Source organism: Molothrus aeneus, chromosome 17 (genome assembly GCF_037042795.1).
Source record: "Molothrus aeneus isolate 106 chromosome 17, BPBGC_Maene_1.0, whole genome shotgun sequence".
NCBI classification, from domain to species: Eukaryota; Metazoa; Chordata; class Aves; order Passeriformes; family Icteridae; genus Molothrus; species Molothrus aeneus.
The window spans coordinates 12133672-12151725 of NC_089662.1; the positions used below are offsets into that span (position 1 = coordinate 12133672).

Below are 18054 nucleotides of genomic sequence, written 5' to 3' on the forward strand. Positions count from 1 at the left end.
CTGAGTTGCTGGCAAAACAGGAACACAAGGAGAAGTTAGGGCCACGTCTGTTATGTACACATATTATTTCTGTGCAAAACAAAACTGTTTTCAAGAATTCCTTCATGCATCAGGCAGCCAAGCAGCATCAGAGCTGAGAGAACAGAGCTCCTTTCACTGGGCTGCAGGAGTTACAGCATCCACACTTTCCTTGGTGCTGATATCCATGGAAGTACACACTTACAGCAAGTCAAGCTACTGTAAGAAGAATTTTTCAGCAGAGTGATAAAGGCTTCTCAATTACTGGATTTCCCAGCCATGTACTGGATATGACAGGAAGCCCATTTCCCATTCATCTGTCTTAATTTGGCCATTTCAGCAGCACATTACAGGTGCAATTACTGAAACACTCAGTATTTGCACAACACTGCCCTCAAGCTCCCATGGTTTGGGAGAAGGGGCCAAGTCCAACACTGAATGCTTAATTCAGACTGAGAAATTAGGTGGGAAAAGAAAAAAGAGGGGGAATTCACTCCTCTGGGTTGCTACCCAATCTCCTTCTGTGACTGCATGACTTGTGCCTCCTTTCAAAGGAACCATTGATTTCAGCACCTTCTCGGAGTTTACAGAGAAACCTGAATTATCTTTTACTTTATAGACAGTAGTAAAATATTGTGCTAAGGTCAGGTAACCAAACCTTTAAGATGGAAGCTTCTTTTTCAGGAAAGGGGTAAATCTGAAAAGAAAACAACAGCAATCTTTACCTTAAACTGTTTATTCTCCTCCCGTAACCTCTGAACTTCTACTTGAAGCCTCTTATAGTCTTCCATTACTTTCTTAACTTCAGTGTCATCCAAAGAAGAACTTATTGATTTAGACATTACAGAGGAATCTGTCTTTGTTGCAGTTGTGGATACAATTTTATTTATTTCTATGTCATGCTGTTAAAAAAGGATAGAGTGATTTTTGGTTAGTTATTAACACCACACCACACACCTGATACATAGGAGGAGGATCAGGTAAAATTGTCTGTGCACACCTGACACGTGCCTGTATCAAAAGAAACAAACAGCATTTTGCTTTCTGTAACTTTACTGCTATCCCAGAAAACATCAGGTCAGCAGCAGTAAGTGAAGAGAGAATGACCTTGACTTTTCAGACCCTGCACATACAGAAATGTCCCTAAGCCAGGTCCACAACCAAGGGTCTCCTTCCCTTTCCCTCCCCAGGCACAGCACAAGCAGCCACTGCAGGACCAGGACAGTCTGCAGCTCCCTCCCCTTCACTCCCACTCCTGGCTGTCCCCTCTCCCTATTTCTGTGTTTCTGTGGGGATGCAGGAATTTGCAACCCAAGCTGGAAACAAAGCTCAGATCTCCCAACCCTGCTCCCTCTCCTGCCTTTGGATCTCCTCCATGCTCTGCACTTTAGAAAGGGTCTCTCATAAAATCAAACCTCTCCCCAGCCAATTACATAATCCTAATTACAGACTGTTCAGTGCAAGGCAGAACAAGTGTGCCTTTAGTACCTGCACACTAGGAAGAATTTTTCAGTTTATTCAATCCATTACCAGTTTTATACTGGACAATACATATTTGCATTACAAATTATCATGTCTATTACCCTAACAAGAAAGGATCCTACAATATTATAGATGATAATTTCAATATAAATCCTAACTGCATTTGTGTCTTTCTCATCAGGTTTCTATCAATTCACCTGACAAAATCAGAGTTGTACTAAGGAAGTGTTGGACAGGCAGTGAAATTTATATTGCTGATGATTATAACTGCTTCACTATAAACTCTGAGCTTCACAACCAGCAATCAGCACCTTTAATTTTTTTAAAGTATTCTTTATCCTGTGACCTTTCACTAAATGACAACAGATCAACTCAAAAACTGCTTTGTGCTACTGTTGCATTTATGAAGTTTAAACTGCTGTTAGTTACACCAAGGATTCCCAAGATTTTAAATAGTTTACATTGTGCTTTTGAAGGGTGATGCCATCCAGGCAGTGAAACAGAGGGTTCTGTCTTGTGCTTATACAGCTGCCTGCACAAACATGCCATTTTACAGGATTTACTGTGGTATTAAGTCAAATCACTCAATATGCATCTGAAAATACTCACAGGCTTATCATTCTCTGCTGGTAGCTCAAACACACACCTAAGTTTCGAATCCATGAGTTCTTCTGGTTTTGCTTCTTTCCACTGGAATAAGTTAATATTAATTTCATATTAAACATATTAGTACAATCAGGCAGATTGGAAATGCAGTGCATTATGTAAAGAAATCACATCATTTCACTCAGAAAGAACCCACAGGTGTTTATCACACTACCATTAACCACACACAGGATGAAAAATGAGATCAAAACCAAAACTGAGTGGTATCATAAAGACAGACCAGGTACTATGAAGCAAATCATCCTAAATAGTCTGAAACTTCCACAGGTAATTTATGAGAGAACTGGGAGCTGTATCAGAGTAATTAGCAGAGACGGGGGGAGTAATGAACCTGCTTAAAGAAAAAAAAAGAAAAAAAAGTAAAAGGAGGGGTGAATTCAAGGGAAGGAAAAGATAACAAGCCCCCAAATCAATCACAGAGTGAGTTCTCAACTCTCTGGCCAGTGGAGTTCCTATTCAAACTTTTCAAATTTCAAATGAGCTTTTCTTCCTGACTAGAATGAATACAGGACTGTTCTTCCCCCTCCTTGCTTTCCACATCCTTGTTTTTCAGCATCAATGTCTGAACAGCACCAGATGTGCTACATACTGAGGGATAACTTCCCCTCACTCCTTCTCCTCCCTTCAGCTGGGGAGTCTGCCATAAACAAGATTCCTTGCAACCTTTTTAATAGGGATCAGCAGTGATAGACTTTGCTCAGTATCAGCTGTAACCCTGAAGTGATAAGATTTATTCTCAGTGATAATAAACAGCAAGAAGCGTCCACACTTCTATCCTGGAGTTCTCACGTGCTCCTCTTCACTTTGACCATCCTCCTGGTAGCTTGGTATTCCTCAGCATATCTCAAGTAGGTGACAAATTATGGCTAAGCCCATGCAAGCTGGAGTAGTATTTAACTCATCCTAAACAGCTGAATCGAGGTTCAGCTCTTCTGGGGCTGAAGTCAGATCTATTTCGAGCTCCTTGGCTGCCTGTGAAGTGTTGAAAGCTTTATAGCACTCCCATAACGGGTCTCACCTGTTCATCCAGGATAGGAAGAGATCTGGAGAGTGGTAACAAAACTGAGAACTGATCAAAGTGTTACAGGCAAAGGAATCCAATCGGTCTGGAGAGCTTTGGAAAATTGAAAGGCCCATCTAGGTACTAAAAAACATTCTTTGCCAGCAGAGTAACATTTGTCATGGTATAAAGTAACTCATAAAAATTAAAGAGCTCGAAAGAAAGGCAGACTGACTTATCTTTCTAGTGATGCAGACATTTTATTACTATTGCTGTTTCTCCCACTGGATCTTATTTTGAGCCCATTAAACAAATATAGTTCCATAAATCAGTTTCAGAAGGGAAATTATTAACCTGCAGAGTGCCCCAGCTTTAAGAAGCTATTCAGAAGAAGACACATATTGTAAAGACTACTGCAGAGTATTTTTGGGTTGGCTTTTTTGTTTTTAAGTAGCACACACAAGCCACACACTTTTAGAATAATGGTCTTTTTACATTGTGTCCATAATAGCCACTGGATGTTCTCTCAAGCTAACAAAAGCCAGGCTACAGAGAGCTTCCTTCTGCCTTCTTCTGGGGGCAAATCTTGCTGATAAAGGAAAGCCAGCAGTTGACATAGTGGTTTACTCCTCTGCAGGTTGTCTTACTGTAGCCTGACATCTTATTTTTATGTCTTTTGTCCTTCTCGGCTCCAGCTCCTACATATTTCTACTGCTCCCATTTGTAATCCACAGGACAGAATCTATGAGGGCCTTTCATTTACAAAGCCACAGCAGACACAGGTAGGGATAAAGAAAAATACAATACTGGTAAATCATCCTCTTGCATCTTGCAGAAGGAGCTGCTCAAGAGAAGACTCAAGACTGAGAGCAAATGCATAAAAATGATGCCACAGACTTAGAATATATTCTGTATATCCTTAGAATATATGATTCAAGCTGCCCTTTCTAAAGAAGGATATATTGCAAAAAACTACAACTACTTATTTCATGGTGTGGCATCCCATTACTGACAGCAGCTTCCTAAAGAAGCAACCACAGACAACAACTCTCAGTGCAAGATTCCTGGGGCTCAAAATAACAGAAAACTCCTTGCCATGCAGAGATGGAAATCTGGAAAAGCTTTCAAGGACCATTGCAGTGTGGTTTGCCAACACCCCTTAAACAACGCAGTCAAAGGACTTACAACATTCTACAATTAGAAAGAAATCCATTTAAAATCATTTCAATACTTACTACTGCTTCCATATCTGAAGTATCAGCTGGAGCAAACATAGACTGAACCATAAACTTGTGTTTACTTTTCTCATTAGGGTCATAGTCAAAAGGCTGTAGCATCACTGGAAGAAAAAAACCCAGAACACACTGCATTAACATTGCTCTGCTGCAGAGTCATGCACTGATGACACAGTCACCAGATTCCAGAAAAACAAACATTAAAATGGTTTCAAGTTGTCTGTTGTTAAGACCAAAGCAGCAGCTGAGATCAGGAACCTCACTTTAAACCAGAATTTTGAAAGGAGGCAAGAGAAACAGATTTCCTCAGTCTGTATAGACTTTGGTCTGAAAATTCTGGAAATGCTGATCACTCTACATAATTCTGTACACAGCTATAGCAAGATACCAATAGTCATTTATAGGAAATAGGATCATTTACATATCTTCTGGGACAGAGGGAAAAAATTTCCAAGACAGCATCTTTTTGTCTTGCTCCATCCTTGGGGCAGAAGTAAGGAGCATTTTGATGAGCTGTACACACAATATTGCTGATGGTGCCCGAGAAAAGCTACAGAGGCAAAGTCAAACATTGTAAACCTTGAGGTTCAAGTCTCAGGATGGAAATTTCCTCTAAAAAGTTTAAGAGTCTCATGGCATTTGATTTATCAAGTACAAGTATTTTGCTTCCACAAATAAGTTACTGAAAGTTTGTTACCAATTTATAGCCAGAAGTTTATAGTTAAATGTGATGCAAACTTTGCCTATGAAAGGCATGCAAGGAATGTATTTCTCTTCACTCAAAAAATAAAAAACATCCCAAAATTTACTTATGCAGAAAATGACTCTCTTTAGGGGACAGAGAGGTTTAGGGAGTGTGTGTGCTTTAATTAAATTTTTAAGCAATATTGGGAATTTCCATGACTTTGCTTTTGGGTTAAAGCAACCTGAAGAGGGACAGTTGGGTATTCCATTTACACAGAATCATCTTTAATCACAGTGGTCACTTGGAGCTCCCACATTTGCAAATGACACCAGGATATTCAGCTACTGGGGCATTAAAAACCATGAGCTTGGCTTCATCATGAGACAGGACATGTGGAAATAAGCAACACAGTTTACACAAACATGTTATTAGACACTGCAAAAAGCCTCCACCCCCTCAAATTGCAAATGAAGCTTGCAAATACTGCCATTACTGCTAACAAAAAAAATGGTGTAAGGTTTAAAACTTCACATTTTATGACCTCTCTTACTTCAGCCCCTCAATCACTAAGAAGAGAAGCAGGTCAAGAATTAGGAGCATTTTCAAGTACTGGTGCTATCAACATTATGTGCCCAAATTCATATGCCCTAATTGTAGGGGTTTGTTGTATAAAAGCAATATCCAAAGATCCCATTTATTGCAAATGAAGGCAAGTCAAACCAATTTGCCTCCCTTAATGAGCAGGATATGTTATGGCTGTGCCATCTTTACTGTGCACACAGTCTGTGGCCATCAACAACCACATGCCTTTTAAAGCCCAGAGAGAAGGCAGGCAATAAATTCTCTCAGATGAGGTGCTTTAAAAATTATTATACATTTTAAACTCACCTTGCAGTAGTTGGATATTATCTAAAAAAATGTTTGCAAATTAACTGGCTAGCTTTAAAACTATTTTCCAACCAGGAGTGTGAAAGCACAACTATTTCAACACTGCCTGACACATCACTGAAAAGCAGCAGCATTGTTTTTTCTCCTCTGGAGCAGACAAATAATTTCAACTGTAAGATCCAACTGGATACCAGAACTACTCAGCATTTATGGAACTTCTACGATTGTGGCTTTTTCAGCTCGCTTTGCTGAGTGCAGCTATCAGCTCATTTGAAAATCCTCATTTCCCAAGGGACAGTGCTGAATCCATCCTGGAATGCCAAATGATCACTGCTCCCAGCTCCATTCACTGAACCACAAGAGCCAGAGAGGGCTTGACAGCACAGACGTTGTTAGCACTTGTATTTTTAGATCAATACATGAAAGCCACATTGACACAAATTATTCAGCAAATGTCTTGTAAGCCAGATGGAAAGCTCAAAAAGATGTACTTTTTTCAAGAGGAAACCAAACCATTTTAATATTTATCCACATACTATTGGGGTTTCTGTGAAAGATTAGTTCCATAAAATTGCTCTAATTGCTGGAGAAATTGCTAGTGAGAATGTGGCTCCTTTGCTCTGAATGGAAATCACAAACCTTATGCAAAAATTATGTGAGAAGTATGTTCCTACAGAATGCCTTATCACATCAGAGGTCCCATCTGGTCAGAAGTTTCAATTTTCATCAGCAATCAGAGTTTTAAGAAACAAAATTATTAATGTGATCTTCAGGTTTAGAGTCAGCAGCATCCATCAGGCAGAGATGTACCTCAGCCACTTCCCAGGCTGCTCACCCCAGAGCTCCAGCACCAGCACTGCTCTACCACAAGCAAAAACTGCAGAGTCACTGAGAGATCAATGGCCATGGGTTTTCTCACACATTCCTGCAATATCCCCACATTTTATGCTCAGTAGAGACCTAAGGAGAGGCACTGACCACCCAACATGCTCCTTCTTTTCCATAGAACAGTTCACTGGCAAAGTTAGTTACAATTAGTTAGAAGCATTAAACTCCTCTGGTTTTCCTAGAATAAACCAGCTTTTCCAAAGAACAGTGGAAATCTGAAGCAGGGAACACCTTTAACACCTGCTAGGATCTAGCTGTCCTTTCCAAGAGCAGAAGGAACAGAAAAGTCTCCCAGCTCAGATAGTCAGCAACCTTCCTCTAATTTCCATCTAAATTTATTAATGGCCTGTTTACTTGGTCCTGGACCAGCACTGCCCTAATGCTGAAATACCAGAGAAGGGGAAGAGTCATTTACTTCTGGTGCCCTCCAGGCCATCAATCACAGTAACTCCTGGCCTACTGGTAAGCTTGAGCCAGACTTGGTGGGCTCTGTCCAGGCCAGGCTCCCCATTCATCCTCTGCACCTGTTTTGGTTTGAGCTCCTCTAATTACACATGCAGGAAACTTTACTAGAGCCTTGAACCACAGCATTTATGCCCTCTCACCTCTTCCCTTATCCAGATGTATGATGCTACATCTGCCTTCCTCACAGCCACATTGTGTACTACTATTATTATTATTATTTCTATTATCTTGCTCACCCCAATCAGGCCCCTTCATTCAACAAGCCTGCAATTGTAGCCAGAGTATTTTATTCTCCAAATACGTGATTTTGCAGTTTTTCTAATCAAACTCATCCCATTTCTTTTACTGTAGCCTTCAAGGACACCTAATTCTGCTGTATGTCTTCAATCTCTCAACTTTACAACATCATCAGAGTTTTTAGTGTACTCTTTGTTCCAGAATTGCTTGCAAAAGCATTAAACAAGATTGGGACCAAGAATCACTCTCAAGGAACATCACTAGTAGCTCCCTGCTTTCACATTTCCATCCACATCACTGCTCATTCTTAGGCAGCTCATTCAACAGACTGGCAATTTATTTGTTCTTTTCTACCTTTATCAATCATTTTCCCAAATGACACTGAAAGGAATTCTTCATGGTCTGGATGGATCAAATCTACCACACTTATGTCACATAAAATACCCCAACCAGAAACAAGGGCAAGCCTCAAGATCCTTGTGGAATTCCATCAGCTCAGGCAGAGGTGAGCAAAGGACACACATCTACAGAAAGGAGCAGAATCCATTGCACCATCCCACCTTTGTTTCATGTTTACATAAATAAACATAGTATTATTGAAATATTTACAGAAATTTTAAGTGTTGAATTTGTGAAGATCAAGATAGAATTCTAGAGCAGGCAGGCAAGAACAACCCAAAACTTGGTAGTTTCTGCTTGGGAGATCTGTGGGAACAGGGCACGGGAGTGACACTGCCAAGGAAAGTTTGGGAATGCAGCAGTGGATGGGATACAATCAGTGCCTGAGGGAATGGGGCAGACCCACTGTGACTACAGAGCACAGGGCTGCAGCTCCATTCCTGCCTTTTCAAAGCCAGGAAAGCTCAGAAAATACTAAAAATCCTCCCCGGATATTCGACAGCAAGCTCAGCTCCTCCTCCCTGCTAGGAGGCGTGCTCAGACTGCTCTCCTCAGTGGGACACTGTGCACGGACGGTGCCATCTGCAATTCCATCCACTGCAGACTCACCAGCATCGGCTGGCATTCCTTCATTTCTCCTTTGTAATCCATTCACGGCTTTTACTGAGCTTTCAAAGCCACAAAATCAGCTATCTGTGCTGAAATCAGAGGTGCTTAGCAGCAGTGCAGTGTGTGCAAATGGGCCTTTCCCAGCACTGCAGCCCCAGTGCCATGGAATCAGATGACAGCGCTCACACAGCTTCCCGACAGTTACATAAACTCAGCTGTTAAAATTACATGCCATTATATAACAGGTGAAAACACAGGCTCCAAACCTGACATCCCAGCAGGCAGCACATGCTGACAGGGCCTCAAATGCTGGTATTTAGCAGAAGCTGTGATATGGCATAAGAAGGCAGCATTTGAGACTCCACTAGATTAAAGTGAGCTTTATTTTTCTAGTATTTTGTTAAGTCTTTAAATGAGCCATCATATTAATGTGAAATAAAGTGGAACTGCTGCCTCTTAGAGCAAAATATCTTCTCATATACTCACAGCAAAATAGTACAGACACAGTTTCACAGGAGTAAAACAAAGGCATCTGGTTACTACAGAGCAAGAAGGAAGAGGCTGTCCCAAATTCAGCTCCAGGCAATAATATTCTCTGAGACTAACAAATGCTGAGGCACTGATGTTTTTGGAGACAAGGTGCAGCACAATGCAGTGCTATCAGTGCCTGTGGTAAAGCCAGTCAGCAATTGCAAAGGGAACAGATTGCATATAGTAAACACAACCCAATTAGCTTAAGTGTCCAGAAGTTACTGTATTAACTACATTTTAATATTTCTCATCAGTAGTATTTTCACTAGGTTTGAAGGAATTCAAGTCCTATTTTTATGCCCTGTGCAAGACTTGAATTAAATGACTGAAAAGATAACTGATTTAGAGGCAAAGAAACAAATTCTATTTATTTTTCACTTCATTAACTCCAAAATCAGTCTTTTGTTCTCAAAAAGCAATATTACTCCATAGTAAAGGTTAAACACATCTTCCCCCCTTTCTGTGAATCTGAAAACAATTGTATTTTTCAAGTTATAACAGTGCTCTCTTTGATGCCTCCCATCCAAAGGATCCCATCTGCTGATCAAAACCAAAGACACTGCCATCCTCAAGTCCAAAATCAGGTCCCATGCATGGTTTGAATGAGTTATCTAAGGAACAATGAAAGTGTGCTACTTGCATTTTAAAATATAATGTTAATATAAGGACTGGCAATTTAAGATTGTTATTTATTACTACTCTTGATATCAGCATGAAATTATTAGAACACACATGTGAGCTTGTGATTAAATATACCACAGCCATTTTCCACACTAACCAAATCATAAATCACTATAAATAAGGTTATCAGAAATTCTTAAAGCTGTGTAAGCAAGAGCAGAGCACAGCTCAGGGTTAGCACAGCAGTCTCATAACTCAACTTTACTCCTAAGATCCACGCTCTACCTGGTGTGCCACAGGGAAGGCAAAGCAAGCTGCTGGCAGCATAACAAGAGATGCTTCCTACAACACCTGCCTGCACTGTATTTGCTCAAGGTGGAGCTAAGGGGCACTTGTGAGCAAAACTCAACACTGAGATCAAGACAACATTTCAAAAAGCCTGGTAAGAGCCTGCAAAGGAAGGAGGCTTTTAATTTTCAAAGTTCATCTGCAAGATGAAAAGCATCCACATCTTTATAGCACGAAGATAATTTGTAGCTAGAAACCATGCTAATTTTCATTATCATTTCATTGATTTCAGTGCATTTGATATGCTTGCCTGCAGCTAGTATAGATGACAGACAGCTTTACTTGGGGATTGTTCCGACTTTTAAAAATCTCCATTTCTCTCCAGAGAGCTTTTTCATTTACATATTAGTCATTTCAGAGCTCACTGGTACGTGCTGGCCCTCTCCTGAAGCAGAAGTGCTTTGCCTGCCCCACCTGGAGCTCCCACCACTCCCTGGTCACCTCCTCCCTGCCATTCCCCTGGGATTAACTGCAAGGGAGGCACAATCCTGCAGCCCTTTGCACACCCAATTTGACACCACAGAAATCCCAAAGACAACAGATCAATGAGTGTGCAAATATGGGCATGTATAAGAAGACTCATAGGATTAGAGTTGCTTAATTTTACAGTGCAAAGTGGTTTGGGGATCAATTTTTATTTTGTTGAAGCAAGTTCTCTCCAAGGGTGAGGTGTTTAAATATTTTACATTTTATTAAGTAAGAAACTGAACTCAATTTTTACATGTTCATTTTTTCAAGTAAAAAGCAGTAGTTTTAGCTTCCCAAAATGTTATCCCAGGCGAAAAGAGGTTGGTAGGAGCAGACTGTATAACCTATCAATAATATTTCTTATCATGCCAATATTAATTTTTTTAGGAATAGCAGAGCAAATCTGAATCTGCAGGTTTAGAGGAATAATTTTCTTAACTCAAGTCTGACCTCATTCATCCAATATGCCACAACTACATCCTTTGATAGAATTCTTTATTAAGAACATGCATCAGAGAAGTTATTGAGAGAATACATTATCAGCAAGTTAACACACAGATACTGTTTGTAAGAATACTCAGCTCTTTATGCTTTCAGAGTAAGCCACTCCTTTGCTTTTCCATTACCAAACTTAGGCAAGTCAAGAGCTACTGACTCATTAGAGAAAATCATTAACTTTTCCTATGCAACAGCAAAGATTTAGTCATTTGACATTTTTAACACCAAAGGATACCGAATCTTCAAGGCACACAAAACAAGCATGGTTTGAAAGTAAATGTTTTCACTGTTGGTTAAATCAAAGGCAGATTGCCATCTGCCCACACTGGTCTAAACCAGTGGCTACAATCCACCCAGTTTTATTCCTCCCTCAATGTGCTCATCCAAGCACTTGTTTGACCCCGTGGTGAGCTGGTTCAGGAAGTTAAGCTGGCAAAAAACTAACTGTACAAAAATAATCCCAGAGGGAGGGCAGGGCTGCAGCAGAACTGGTTTGGATACGCTGGCTGAGGCTGTTAATGAACCATATCAATCATTTGTGTATTTCTGCCTTTTTCCTCTCCAAAACAAGATGTAAGACCAAACCTGTTACTGCTAGACCAGGAGTAAGGGAAGTAAGGATACATGAAATGGCTGCTTCTCCAGGAAAACACAACCTCTTGGAAAAACCAAAATACTTTCAGGCTGCAAGGCATTCCAAGAAATAACAGATCATAAGAAGCTATTTTCAATCAGCAAAGAACTGCTTCAATGGCTTACCAGAAACATTAATTGATGTTCCTGCATCAATAATTCCACTGTTGGGCCTTACACAGTATCTACGTGGTGCTGTGGTCTTAACTTTGAAGCAGACATTTCTGTCCGTGGGGTTGCCGAGCTTCAGGTTTGTAGTGACCACATCTGTGAAAGGACCTGAGGAGGAGAGCAAAAGCAGACTTGAAATCACACAGAAAGCACTTTTCAAGCAGAGGCTAAGCAGGCTCTAAATCTCTGTTCACAAATCTTATAAAGTAATTAGATGTTCAATTTCCATCTGCAGCACGTACAGATAATCGTGCACGCAAAGCTGAGGCTGCAGGCAGGCCCCAGCCCAAGAGCTCATCATTAACAGCAAAACAAAAGGGGGAAATCATTCATACATTGTGCCAACACCACAACATGGCATTCAAAGGATGCCAAATTCCCTGCTGTGTCACAGTTGCTCCATTCTAGTCACAGAAGCCCAGGCTAGCAGAGATACCACATATCCCCATGCTGTAGGTGTAAGTAGTGAGTACATTAGTTTGTTAACCAAGGAATGGGAACCAAGGACTACCACAGATCCATCTGCACATGAAGCTGGACCTCCACAGAACCAGGATTCCTCCAGGCATTCAGGAATGCCAAATCAAAAACAGCAAGACAAGCATACAGAGTGCATCTCCTTTTGCCTACCAAGTTTTAAAATTTTTTTAATAAACTGTCTTGGCAACTAGAAATTATAAACTAGAAGAAATAAAGTAGCCTACCTCACCCAGGACAGGAAATAACCATGTGGAAATAGGAAAATTTTTAGACACTGAGAGCACTGGTGAAAATTTCCATATTAGCAAATCCAAAATCAAACCATTGTCAAGTGCTGCAAAACCAAGTGCAGGCAAATCCTTTTCTCTCAGGCTCACTACCTAATTGAAACTCCCAAATCCCTCAGGCAGAAGAAAGGCTGGTTTCCTACAAGACACTGATAAATCAGACAGGTAGCACACAACTACAGTGCCTCACAGATGGCAAAGAAGTAAAATTAAAAGAAATATAACCACACTTTGATCAACTGTCTTCTCCATAGAAGTGATTAATTTGAGGCCTGAATAAAATATCTTCATTTGTCCTCAGGAGTAAAAGCAAATTAGTCCAAAAAAAGCATCAAACTTTTCCTTGCAGAAATGGCAACCCTAAAATTGAAAAAGGGTGAATGATGACGATAATAAAAATACTGGCAGGCAGCATTCCACCACCCTGCTCTGCCAGCATGGATGCCTTGATGTAATTTAAGTTTGCTTCTTATTCTACATAAATTTGTCTCCTAAAACAATATTTAATCCAGCTGTAACAGTACTACAGTCCTGCAAACTCTATCCTTGATCCAATTTGTTTAAAGTAATTAGAAGGGGAAAAGCCTCAAAACAATCACACACAGAATAACCCCAACCAGACAACAAGGCAGCACCACTTCTGTCTGCACCCTGAGCAAACCAGCTTGGCAATGTAATGGGAGCTAAAAAAAATTTGAAGGAGTAAAATTTTCAGATCCCATGGCAGTGTTTCACTAGACCTGTGCCTAGTGAAACACTGAGATGTGAAAGAGAATGAAGCACAGCTGTAAAGTTTTCTCTGTGTTCTGCATGCAGAGAGAGACTGTAGGCTAATGGAAAATAACTGGCCAGAAGCAGCCATGAGTTGTTAAAGAAGTTCAAATAAGCCAAATCATCAGAAAAATCCAGCAAATGTTTAGGTGTGTAAGGGCAGAGGGCAGTAGCAGATCTTCAAAAGAGCCCTAACAGGGAGAAATCCAACGTTTCAGAAGAATTACAGGATGCCTATGCAATAAGGATGTGTCTTTACTAAAAAATTACAGCTTGAGCTGTTCCAGCACAGGGGGAGGGTTGGCTGTACAAAGCCCTTCATGTGCAGCTGCATCCTCAGTAGTGCTTTACTGGTCTACATGCTGGGATAGATTTCCTGGGGGAAATACCATATTTTTACTTGGCTGATCCATGAATGTGCACAGGATTTGTGTGCCCCAGCACAGAGCTGCTGTTTGAAATAGTAATACGACAACAATTCTGTGTGGAAAATAATTTCCAAATGGAATTACTTATTGCTAACATAGATCACACCAAAATATTTGGCAGCAAAACCTTTCAGCAGACAGAACGCATTTCTTCTTGTCTGCTTGGTGTTTCCTCTTCTGTTCTGTCCACTAAACCCTAAACAGTTTCTTTAGCTACATTTCCCCCAAATTACAGGTTTTACAGCCACCACAACTGTACTAGAAGGTTGACATCTGCTTCCAGCAAACCTGTGGGCAAGCACACTCATTCTGATGGCCCTGCTGCTCAAAGTCTGCAGCAAAGCAAAACACAGCAGACAAATGCAGGATTAACGTGCCAATTAAGGTCTCCTGAAGTAAAAAAATGAACAGACCACAGGGTATTACTCAGGGGTAACTGGGGCATGGCAGTGAAATATTATCACTTGGCTGGCCTGCCTTTCAAGAGCAAGGCCCATGGACTGCCAGCTCGGGCTGAAATGAAACCTTGGTCGCCTGTTGTTGGATTACTACAGCCGAGGTTACAGGTTTTTGGGGAGGTTGGTGTATGTGGGAGAACTTATCCCAGGAGAGACACAAGGTAATTCTGCACTGGTGATACACCCTTGCTTTCCAGCATCTGGATTGGAGCACTGCAGATAAAGCTGGTGTGGGTATTAACAGTCAAGTGAGATGCACATCAACCCTGCAGCCTCATTCTCCAATGCAAGGCATTGGGACTTTGGGAATCGTACCCAAATACAGTAAGAGAAAACACTCTACAATCTTTCTGGTAACTTTGTCCTTGTCACGAGTGGATGGAATATTTATACAAGTTTATGCAACACCTGGACAATGCTTGTACTCCCAAGGTGGGTTGAAAGAACAGTGGAGCCAGACTGGTGCATCTGGATGGTCCTTGGGTGAAAGCAGCAAGTGAAGACTGACTCTTAAGACCCACAACCCTTACTTAATCACATTATTTTGTTTTGAATGTTTTTTTGATTGCTCATAATAATATTTCTAGATAAGTGGAACTCATACTAAGGCAGGGTGCTTTCCAAATGACAATTTGCTCTTTAAAATCATCCCAACTATTTTTCTCACATGTTTTTTAAAGATCATGAGAAGAATGCCACTGGTGTCATCTCAAGGACAAAGTTATGGGAAACAGGGTCTGTACATGCATCATCTGACATGGGGGTGTCATGGGAGCATGGAAGAATGTAGTAAATTGAATTTAGTGCTGAAAGTCTGCAATACTCACAAGGGCTTGGTGACTTTCTCCTGCCAAAATAAAGTCAGCCCATGTTAATGCAAAGTGGGCATCCAGCGATACACAAGCTAGCAGTATTACTGAAAGGAAAAGAAACATCACCTCCTATACTCATAAAACAACAAATAGTAAGAGGTATCCTGGTTTTTCATAGGACTACTTTTGAGCAGGGTTGTTACTGAACTGTGGCTTTTCACCCACAAATCCACCCCTTCACGTCTGAAGATCACAATGTTACCTCAGAATTTTCCAGTCCATTTCCTATTCAAACACCAGTGCTGTATCAACCTTTCCTTAGAGAGCCATGCTGCAGTGTATGGATGGCATTGTAATATCCCACACCATTTTAGTAATGATAAAAAAGTCTGGGAATTAGGTCAAAAGAACATGATGTCAACTCTATTTAAATTTTAAATAACCCTCACTGCAATTGAAATTGCCCGTAATTGTTTCAGCAAATTCAGGCTGATAACTTTTGGATGAGCACAGTGCTCACTGTGAGTTCCCTGCCACTCGCTCCTCAAAGAAATCACGTTACACAGCCACATCATTTGTACTACACCTCAACACAACCATCCCCCCCTTAACCAAAATTCCATGCTTTGGCATGGCAAATAATCAGTCCTCATGCTGTTTGGCACATGAAGGAATTCAGCATAAGTGCCAGCAGAGGGAAAGCTTTGATGGCACAGGCTTGGGCAGGAACATTCAAGCCCAGCAGGGACAGTCCTCTGCAGATCTGTACCTGCAATTATCACTACATCTTTATCATTAACTACACACATCAGCTGGGCCACAGGGTTGCTTAATTCCTGCATGAGCCCATCTCACTGCTGAGAGGGGAAGTGGTCTGGCCTCTCATTTCCACCAGCTGCCTGTGCAAGCTGCACTGTGTTCCTCTGCATGGGCCAAGAGCAGAGCCAGGGAGCTGCTGGGGCTGGAAATTAATCCACTTACCAGAGAGAGGGAGGGGGCAGTGGGGAAGAGAAAAAGGAGAAGCAGTTTTCAGCCAGAGTGAGCAGCACTCAGAGCTGGCATCAGGGAAACTGCATCTTCCTGCACAGCATTCTGCCAATTTAAGGTCTCACAGTTGCAGGTTAAAGCTTGCAAGCACATCTGGGCATACGTGCTGCAGTCACACTTGTAGTGTTGGCATAGCTGCTGAAAGTAATTAAGGCACATTCATCATTTTGTCTGTACTTAAATTTAATGCAAATTCTCAGCTGCTAAAAGCTAGGCATTCCTAAAACATGCAGTGAACTCTTCAAAGAACAGCACTGCAGGAATACTTGATACAACTGGCAACCACTGATCCACAAGACTAAGAATAAATTCTTATCAAGTTGCCCATGTTATTCCCAGAGTGTTTTAGATGCACTTTCAGCATCTTCCCCTAAACAACTTTTGCAACTCCAGCTCACCACAGACATGTATCCAACAGCAAGGTAATTGGAAACAGCCAGCAATACAGGCAGAGCTCCTCATGAGATAACCTCTCTTGTACTTCCTTTGTGGAAAGCAATAATAGGAGGGGAAGGATGTATTTCACCATGGTTTAATCCCACTGATGTGTCAGATGAAAGTCATTAATCACCTGACATGTTAATCAGCCATAGAAAGGTAACTGAAGAATCTTTAATAAGGGAGATGGTGGAAAGCAATAGAGGGGAAACCTAAATTGTTTTGTGACTATTCTCAAGAGCCCAAATCCTACATGTGACTGGTAAATGTCCACATGGAGCAGTAATTAATCCAGTGAAAGAGTCACACTGGCCCTGTGTGAGGGGAAAGGATGGGGGCTGAACATGATACTCATCCCTTCCCTGTCCCACACCTACACTGGCCTCTCTCCCATAGCATTAAGTGCCTCCCCCAGCTCTGCCAGCCCCTCAAACTGGGATGCCCCTTGCCCTGCTTGAGAAAGAGGTGTTAGCACCATCAAACAGCCACCATACCCCTGTCTCCATCTGATCAGCTCAGTCTTTCTACCTGCACCTTTTCTCATCTTCACATCCAAGTGGTTTCTCAGTTCCTTTACCGCCCCTGACAACACCAAGTGATTTCATTTTATTTCCATGGGCTCTCCCATTTTATTCCTGTGGGTGTCTATCAGAATAAGAGAGCCAGGCAAAATAAAACCAGTAGTGATGTGCAAGAGGGCTCAATAACAGGTGAGGACTCTGACTTACTGCACTCTTCTTTTAAAGTCATATATAAAGCTGATGACCTTTGAAGATAAACACTAAAATGAAAAGAGCTGAAATGTCAAGCAAGACATCTTGAGCTATCAGCCAGGTGCCTGAGAACCAACAACACCCAAGATCCAATCAAACTCTCCACCACCTTCCTTGTCTTTAGACAAATCACTTAAGGGCTTGATCTTCTGCTATTAAGAGCCTTAAGAGTTGACAACAGCTCCAAAACAGAAGCAGGTTTGGACCCTTATAGTTTCCCTCTCAGTCAAGTAAGGAGAATACTTACCTAATTACACAGAATCTTGTGAAGATTAGTGTTTTAAAGAGTACTGTGTGCCAAGGTTTAATCATCATCATCATCTGGCTCTGGAGACTCTCATAATTAAGTGAGCATCCGCAACTTTTGAAATCAAAGAAGCCAAAAAATCAGAAGCAAGAAGATCCTGTGTTGCATAAATATCTGATTTCACAAGTAACTCACTGAGACAACCTAAAGCCCCCAAATTTGGTAATTATTTTCAAAAAATCCTTGTGTAAACCACATGCCAACCTTTTGACCTCAGCTCAGATTTTAAAATGAATTAGCTACAAACCCCCAGTCCTGTGGAATCAATATCTTTACTCCCAGCACCCCCCTCCCCACCCAAAAGAGCCCTTGAAACAAAGTGACAGGAGGGGAGTGGTCCCTTCCACTTCTGCTGTGTCAAACAGTGGATACCTGGATGAAAATATATTACAAAAATAGAAGCAACACCTA

At 41.2% G+C, this 18054-nt stretch overlaps 1 protein-coding gene across 1 annotated transcript in view; it reads right to left on the minus strand.

Moving 5' to 3' along the window:
• The window catches only part of VAPB (VAMP associated protein B and C), a 37469-nt gene that overhangs the window by 9652 nt on the left and 9763 nt on the right, over positions 1-18054 (minus strand). Inside the window, exons 2-5 of the mRNA XM_066561358.1 lie at positions 11798-11950; positions 4402-4505; positions 2110-2190; positions 744-920 (exon numbers count right to left, since the gene is read on the minus strand). Of these exons, the coding sequence (XP_066417455.1) occupies positions 744-920; positions 2110-2190; positions 4402-4505; positions 11798-11950 (515 nt within the window). The remainder of the gene's footprint in view (positions 1-743; positions 921-2109; positions 2191-4401; positions 4506-11797; positions 11951-18054) is intronic.